The 8,799-nt window shown below is 47.7% G+C and overlaps 1 protein-coding gene across 1 annotated transcript in view; it reads right to left on the bottom strand.

Moving 5' to 3' along the window:
- LOC103913001 (chromosome unknown open reading frame, human C9orf91) overlaps positions 1-1,704 on the bottom strand; it is a 9,198-nt gene extending 7,494 nt beyond the window's left edge. Inside the window, exon 1 of the mRNA XM_009319450.1 lies at positions 1,545-1,704. Coding sequence (XP_009317725.1) covers positions 1,545-1,650 — 106 coding nt within the window. The 5' untranslated portion in view covers positions 1,651-1,704. The remainder of the gene's footprint in view (positions 1-1,544) is intronic.
- Between the last annotated feature and the right edge of the window lie 7,095 nt (positions 1,705-8,799).

The raw sequence follows: 8,799 nt of genomic DNA, 5'->3' as shown, positions 1-8,799 counted from the left end.
AGGACAATGGACTCAAGCTGCTCGGTGTTCCTAAGGCTATCTACCTCTTAGATCACCCATTGCCTACCCACCCCACCCACCACAAGAAAAAGCTTGAGCAATCAGATTAAAGCGCTTTCCAATAATCACATTTTCTGGCATGTGGCAGAGCTGCCCTGGAGCATGAGCCCCATACATCCTCCAGCATCCAGGTCCCTGCTCCAGCAGTGCTCCTGGGCAGCATGGCTCCGCTCAAGGCTCTCAGCTTCCTAGTTTCAGCTAGGGCTATGATCAGAGATGTAATCTAGAGACCCAAGTTGCAGTCAGGAGCCTAGAAAGTGTGAGGACAGCCTGCCCTAGATTTGAGGAGCAGGCTGCTCGGAGCTGAGGCAGAGCAGCCTTGGAGCGGCACAGGAGAGCTGTGAACTCCAGGCATCCCATCTGGCATTCATCTAGAGTTTACACAAGCTGTGCTACACCAAGAGGAAGAGATCGGGTCTAAGGAAGTGGCGTGTTCAGATGACATCCCGTTTCACTGAAACGTTTCACGCAGCTTTCCTTCCCCTTTGCAGATCCGGGGTCAGCCAGGCGTCCCCTGGGGCTGCTCCTGCTGACACTGCCTGCTCAGTGCTCTCCCAGACTGCCGTGCTGGCTGAAACACAGCGTGCGCTCACCCTTCCCTTCCCTCCCACTTATGCCCTCCATCCTCATCATCTCTTCATTGCTCAGGAACAGGAGACGCCAAGTGAGGCAATTATATTACAACAGGGCGTGACTGCATCAAGTCAAAAAGGGAAGAGTAGATGCATCTGAAACCTCCAGGATAACAAGGTCCTGTTTGTGTTCTGAGGCTAATATCCTCCTGACACAGAGCAGTGGAGGCGGTGAGTATAAAGCAAGAATAAAAACAAATGGCCTCAGCCTTGGGCTCGGCTGTCCTGTTCTCCATGGCTTTGGTCAAGTTGCTTGGCACAAAGTCTAGCAAGTTGGGTGCCAAGCTCAGATACCTGAGATTTGCAGAGGGTGTCAGCTCCTTGACCTCTGCTGGAGCGTGCTGGAGTGACAGGAGCTGCTTTGCCCCTGCAAAAACTGATCACTAAGGAGGTGCCATGAACTGAGCAAGCAAAAAGCGTGCCCTGCTGAATGGTGTGTGGAGGTCTCGGTGCAGCCAGCCATCCATGGCACTGCTTTCTGCCTCTGTACGGGCGGTTTCGGAAGTAGTGCTGCAGAGAGGGAGCAAATTATTACCAGGGAAGGGAGTCACTTGGAAAGCACAAGTCGAGGTTCCCAAGTATTCCTTGACTTTTGAAGGCTAAGAGAAGAGGACTTCCACGGTCCTGATTTTCAATAGGTTGATGATCATTCGTTCCTATATACCAGGCCTTCCAAAAAAGTCAAAGGGTGTCCATCCCCTCCCCAAAATGCTGAAACATGCATAATCTTTAGTTACTTTTGCAAATGAGATGCTATTAATGAGCATCTTTGAAAAATCTGTCTTCTGTTATTTTAAGGGTGCTGTACTCAGTACTGCCTTTCTCCTTATCATCCATAAGTCGCTCGCTTACCTTTCACCCACTGCAGGGATCCTTCCTTTAAATCACTCTTACAATAGAGAATGGAGGAAAGCGACCCATTTTTCTCAATTCCACCAGCTTGGCTTTTGTGGGCCATGCTGAAGGTGCCTCTCCTTGAGGGACTCTATGTCGTATTGTCAGAAATTCAGCACTTTGTATATCCGCCTTATCTTTCACTCCCAAGAAACACCGATTCAGCCCCAGGGCATCAGGCAGCCGGCTTGCAGCTTGTTCTCCTTGTTGGGGACCAGATTGTGAAATTTTCATTCACACTCCCACTGACGACTTCCTCGAGATCCTGCTTTCCATGAGCAAAGAGGCATTTTCTAGCCCTGAAAAGAGGAAAAGAAAATCCCAGATCTTGCAGAGACAGCAAATAGAGGGTAGCAGCACAGACCACTTGGGTGTACTCTGCTCTCTGGACCCCGCTCCCCGTGGATGTCATCACCAGATAGGTGTTAGCCAGCCACGACTGCAGTATGCACAGGCTCACCTTCTGCTGCAATTACTTTTTTTTTTGCTAATAGGTGGAAAAGTTAACCTTAAATATTCCTTAAGTTATCCCGACATCCTTAAATATTCATATTTTGTAAACAATTAGTCAAGGAATAGGCAGGATTTCTCCTTGCAAAGCCAACAGCCTTTTTGCTATTGCTTTCGGCAGGCACTTTCAGAAGAAAGTGGAGCCAGTGTAAATGCCCCTCCCTGGAAGCAATGCACCCTGCCCACTGACGCGGTGGATTATTCCCCACCACACGAAGGAAGCAGTGCAGATAAGGAAGAAAAATGCATCCACTGAAGGCAGAGGAAAGCAGGAGCTCTCACCCAGCAGCAGTGAAGCCTTTAAGGGTCTCTGCTTTCCTTTCCTCGCTCCTCTCCGCCACGGGCAGTGCCAGAAGCCAACGGGGCACGTCCTGGCAGCAGGCTCTGTGCCCACGGGTTTTCCAGGCAAACACTGCTGACGTAGGTCTCTAACCTACAGCCAGGACCTGTGGGTGGTTATTAAAGCAACTGCTTGGAAGACTCTGAAGTTTACTTTTCAATTATCTTCCACTCACGTGGCTCAGCTGCATCCACGCTGGCTCTCCAAAACTATAATTTACTTTTTAACGTCTGGTCTGTCTTACTTTTGCACCAGGAGCCTGTTGCTGTCTCTTGGTGTAAGGGTCCCTTGCGGAGCTCATCCGCTCTCCTTACAAAGAGGATTGCTTTATTTTTGACTGATGGTTGTTGTTGCAATTACCTCCTTGCACAAAGCCAGGCTAGTCACCGGTTGAAGGACTGTCAGAAAGGAAATTGAGGCAAGAGAAACAACACAAAAGGTTCTTCTGATTGCAGAAAAAAACCTGCAGAGGGCTGGAAACTCACAGGACTCAGGCCATGGTACACGTTGCACAAGAGGTGTGCAGTGTGCGTGTACACGGGACGGGCACAGCACCTGCTCTTCACTGGCACAGGTGAGGAGCGCTTCTGCTGCACGTTGAGCGCGGCTCGCCAGTGCGGTTTCCTTGCCGAGCATGGGCAGGCACGTGTTACAGAGCACGTCTCCCAGCACCGAAAGGTGGATCCCAACAGTGGATTTTCTCACTCCTTTCCCCTCTTGCCTTCCATCCCTTCAGGTTAGTGTCAAGCAGAAGGGAAAGTGAAAAACAAGACAGAAAAGCCCACGCAAAACAGCAGCAAGGCAGAGAGTGAAAAACCTGCGGAAACAAAAAGAAAACCTAATTAAAACCTACCACCCTGTCATTGCTGCTGTCATGTTAAGTTGGAGATGAATCAAGGCTCTCTGGCTTAGATGTCGAGCATTTTGAGTCCCTGAAGGGCAGTCCCCAGGAGATGACAGCAAAGGGTGCAGCAGGGTCAGGGCAGCTCAGCCTTCCCCAGCCGGGACGAGCTCATCGGCAAAAGCAGCTTTGCTTTTATCTCCTTGTGCAGCATAGACTCGTTTGGCTCTATTGGCTTTTACCGCAGAACGACTGCTCGTTTTTTGAGATTGGTCCCACCAAATCTTCCTCTGCCTCCTCCTGTGCTAACTCGAGGGGCATCCTCTCACCTCCTGCACTCCCCAGGCTCTGTGTCTCTCTACAGCTCTTCTTATTCTTTATGCAATACCAACATTTCTCCGGTGACTTTGCCTCCTTCAGGCTATGGACCTTCTTTTTAGGACACCTCCAAGCCCTAGCTAAACAGCAGAGAAACATTCAGCAAGTCCTTCTGCTTCATTTCCAGAGCAGCTGGCAGAAGCTTACCTGGTCCAGCTCACCTCCTGCTCCTGGGGAGCCGGCTCAGCTCCCTCCTCCTCCTCCTTCTCACTGTCTTTTATCAGTCATCATCCCACTCTGCACTGCCCAGGCGCCACGCTGTCCCACCGCCGAGCGGGGAGGTCTCTGGTCCCGCAGCCCCAGCCTGTGCCAGGGAAGGTCGCTCTCCTCCCTGCGTCTCCCAGGGACCACGGACTAACCAGGCGCAGCTCACCCAAGGCAGGAACCTGCGCCCCCGCGCTCCCTCTCATTACCCCAAGCTGCAAGCACCAACTTGCAAAATCTCCCTTGTGCATGTGACTTTTCCCCTAGGCTGGTTTCAGAACCGTGGTTTTAACCCTCTAGAGTTCCTCAGAAGTGCTTTCCCACCAAAGGCAGAGCCTTGGGAGGAGATCCCACCGCAGGAGCTAGGCTCACCTTTGCAGGGTGGGGGTCCAGAGCTGGAGCTGGACCCTAAAGATTGTGAAGAGCTGAAGAGTGGCACAGTCAGAAGGCTGACCTCCTCCTCCTCGATCAGCCGGGCAGGACTCACGAAGTACAAATCCCAAGGTTGTGTCAGATTAGTTGCCGTGAATATATTAGTGAAAGCTAAGCATCGACAATAGGGCTAGAGAAATCAGAAGAGGTGAATGAAGATCTCAAGGCTGAGAAGGGGTCACTGTATATTTAGCAAAAGGTCATGTTAAAGCACAGAGAAACAGGGATAACTTGCAGGGGGGGGACCGTAACCCTCCTCAAAACAGGAGGCTGCGCTGATAAGGAGGGTGGGTGCGAGTTTCCTCTCCAGCTGCTGTACTCCGAAGAAAAGCAGTAGGCTCGGACACACGGCCAGACAGACCCCCCGGAACAGCTTCACGTGCTGGAGAAGTGATTCGCTTTCATGCAAAGAGGTAACGCTGAGAGACACCACAGGAGAGAAGACTCCTTTGCCTGGGAATCACGGTTTCACAGCTCATCACCAAAAGCTAAAGGATCAGCAGAGGCTAGGGACGGAATGAATCGAGTATCTTAGTAACTGTTAGTCTTAGTGAATAGGTTTTTTTTTAAAAAAAAAAAGCTTCATTGCAGTGCCTGTGCACACTTCCTGGAGAAAATGCCATTCTTCTCTTGGAGGGACGCATTTCTGCAACCCCGCTTGCTCCAGACGCTGCTAAGCAATGTGTTCATTGTATCACGTGGCTGCATGGGGATCAGAACTGACTTCAAAACCCCTTACCCACATGGGATCTTGTTACACTGGAAACTGCAAACTCCCATAGTAACATCGTCCAGGTATTGAGAAAAATCAGATAAATCTTCTTGCTGTTGTCACTAGCTCAAGGGCCAGCTCAAATCCCCGCCCAAGATAGGGCCATGCAAAGCTTTAGGTTCTTTTGCAAACGCTCCCCATCAAAAGCTTTGGCTTCGTTTCCACCTCTTCTCGCCCACGCAAGGATCTTGACAGAGGGAGAATGTGATGACCAAAGTGCTTAGAAAGAGCCCTGTCAGCTCGCTGCAAAAAAAATGCCCGAGGCAAAACTCTGTGGGGGCAATAAACTTGAAAGCAACACTTATAATTACCTGCAGCGCGTACACCGTACACCTCTTGTTTAGCAAGACGTGCGTGTGTGGGCTGCTCTTGGCATCAACACCTCATCCCATCAGCACAAGCAGAAAAATCCTGCTCATCTGGGAGGGGTATTGGGGAAAAAAAAAAAAAAAGAAAAAGAAAAAAATGTAATTCCAAGTTTAAAGCAATCCCAGTTTTGCTGCTCTGAAGCAGCAAAAAAGGCCATGCACTATTAAATTTTTAGAAACTTTTAAACTGACAGGCTTTCCCTCTGAAGGTTTTCAAAGCATCTGTTCCACGCCTGTCTAAGGAACTGAGGAGGAAGCTCCACAGCAGCTTAAATCAACCTAAATGAAAGCTCAGGTTTTCCAGTTGTTTTTCTGATATCGTTTTCCACCTAACCACCTCCCTGAACCTGCAGATCTGGCCCAAAGGAGATGACGGATCTGCGGGTCGGGTTGTGTGGAGTCAAGGTCTCCTAGCCCGACTCTTCCTGACTTCAGCGGTCATCAAGCCACATGCTCAGAAACCTTTGGCACATTAGTTTTCTGATCATCTTATTTGGTGCATAATTTTGATGGTTTTGCTAGGCAGGCGAGGTCCTACCAGGTATCTTCTCAATCCAAGCAGGTATCCCGTAGCCACAGGTCCCACAGAATAGTCTATAAAATATTCAATGGTTAATATATTCCAATAAACAACACATTTTAGATTCTAGCTGGACAATAAGCTGCTATCGTATTTGCACATATGCCTTCATATCTGGGCTTCTGAAATGCAAAGATGTGTCTGTAACATTCCTGTCCCACCTATTAATGGCCCTACCAAAACCTGAGCATTAGAAATTTAACCCTCTTAAAGCCAGCACAGAGAACGGTAATTAACAACGAATACAAAGTCAATCAGGAAACTAGAAAGAAATCTGGAGAGAGGCAAAGGCTCACAAGAAATAGGGAACTATTTGACTGTAAAACAGAAAGAGGACACTGGCAGGATCCCAACGCAGACTGGAGGTGCTTCTGTTTCGTGGAGCCCAGCTGACACCCTCTGAAACTGGCCCTATTTAAAAATGAAGGTCTTCCAAAAATTGGAATGAGAATGAATGAAATGTAAGTAAAGGAAAATGCAGACTTCTCTGCTCCGGGAAGCATCGTGTTTGCTGTACGTTCAGCTTGTGCTGGTTGGCAGGGGATTTGGGGATTTGTTTTACACAAATCAGAGTTAAGGCAGCTTGAGGTTTGCCTTGAGCTTCATTCACCGGTATCTACGAAGAAGCAAGTCCTGACTTAACATAGCCCCATGGCTAAGCTATTCGCAAAGTCTCCCTCTCACTTCACTTGCTCTTTGCCTGTTTTCTGCTTCCCGGTCTTACCTCTCCGATAATTAAATGATGAGCTCCCACTGCAGCCTTCTCCCGAAGGCACACTTTCACCCTACTGTCAAACGAGACCTTACCCTTCCTTCCAACACGATGAAACTAGCTGCCAGGGCCAACAGTTAGTAGGGGACAAAACCCAACCGCACAACCCCAGGACATGGGGACAGCAGGACTCCAGCGGTGGCGATGCCGGAGCCTCCGCAACCATCTGACCCGCAGCCCCTCGACCCTTCTGGTAAAAAGCAGCTAAAAACTAAATCTTTCCCATTTCAGATGAAGCTGATTACTTCTTCTAGCCTCAGTGAATGTGGTGAAAAATTAAACATCTGTCTGCTTTGAAACAACCTCTAATTTATTTCAAGACTTCTCCACTTTCCACTATCACGGAGTCTCTAGACTAAATAATCCCTTACCTCCCCACCACCATCGCTCTGAGCCGTGGTTGCCAAACCTCCCCGGGCCCTTCGATGCTCTATTCAAAGAGTAATTTATTTTCACCTCTTTCAAAGCTCAGCGTCCGAAGAGGACACGGAGACCTCGCCACATTCATGACCGTAAGAACTCTCTCTCACCTCCATCTTACATAGGACACTCGTATCAACATGCTGTACAGTGGTGACTTCATTTCCAAAACAAAACATTTGCTGAGTCTGGGGGAGTTCACCCTCATTTTCACTATTTCTGCAATGCTGTGCAGCTGATTATTGATTGCTTGGGTTTTGTGCATTTGATTTCACCTTTCTTAGTTCAGCGTTACGCTTCCCTCCAGGGACTCTCATGCTGCTGGCTTCAGATCATTTCTCCCATTTATCAAGATCATTTTGAATTGTAATTCAGTCCTCCGTACTGTTTGTATCTCTTCCCATCTTGGTGCCCTGGACATATATTATAACTGCACTCCCTATTCCATCATGCTGCATTAAGGAATATATTACAAGGAACCTGATTCCAGGAAAAAAAAAATCTGCATTTGAAGTGCTTTCCCAGACTGACAGTAACCGCCGATGCCTCCTGTCCTCCGGAATAACCTCATCCTCCGTCACGTCCTCAATACCGTTTCTTAGATCACTCTTCACTACGCGTCTACTGCTTTAAATACTGAGACGTATACTCATGAGTCTGCTTGTCCTATTCTGACTCCAGGGACCATATTTTCCTCTATATATTTATTACATGATTTGATAGGCTTTTGTGCAATATTCGAAAGGCTGATAACACATCACTGTTAGTCCAGCGTCATTCCCAGTGGTCTGCACGCAATTGCAGTTTCTCCCTGCGTTAAGTCTTGTTTGTGGCTGTGCACGCTGCCGTGGTGAGCAGCAGCCAACGCAGGCAGACCTCATTTTCTTTTGATGAAACCGCATTTTCAGTGCATAACTGTTCCATCTTTTTTTTTTTCTTTCCAGTGAGCCTTAATTAGGAGAACAAAGTTGTTGAAAGCCTTGTCTTGCCCTTCCCCTCTTCCTGCACACAAAGTCTTCTTCACGGACTCTGGCTTGGTTTTTTTTTTTGGTCAAACAGCTCAGCAAAGCTGACAGATTGACAGTCATTAAATATAAAAACTTTATTTCACAATATCCCTAAATTACGTGTTTCAGATGAAAAATGACACTTGCTTAAAGCATAAAGTGTGGTTCTTGGTTTTTTTCCCTACTTCTGCCTTTTTCCTGTGAAGACTTAAAGTATTATTCTTTTTATTATGGTAATGTGAAAACCTTTCTTGCATCCCAAATTGAAAGAGGGAAAGCTTGCTATGTGCCTTGGATAATGATTCAGCTATTGATCCAGCAGATGCTTTATTAGATTATTTTGAGACAGCTGAATGTAATTTAATACCTATTTATTTTCTATTCCTATGCCAGTCCAAGATACAATCTTCTCTGCATGGAATTAGTACTTTCTCCTTTCAACCTCCAAGAAAGATGACACTATGCTCCTTTCTTGGATTAGTTTGGGGAACTTTTTCAACAAAACATTGATCTTGAGGGTTCTCGATAGTCTTTTCTTTTAATATTTTGAAGCCAAAACCTCAGCTGGGATCAGTGGGTTCTAGGCTTG

The sequence above is a fragment of the Pygoscelis adeliae genome, unplaced genomic scaffold, assembly GCF_000699105.1.
Source record: "Pygoscelis adeliae isolate BGI_AS28 unplaced genomic scaffold, ASM69910v1 Scaffold270, whole genome shotgun sequence".
Lineage (NCBI taxonomy): Eukaryota > Metazoa > Chordata > Aves > Sphenisciformes > Spheniscidae > Pygoscelis > Pygoscelis adeliae.
The sequence above is the reverse complement of the archived record's forward strand: the minus strand, read 5'-3'. Positions and strand labels throughout refer to the sequence as shown.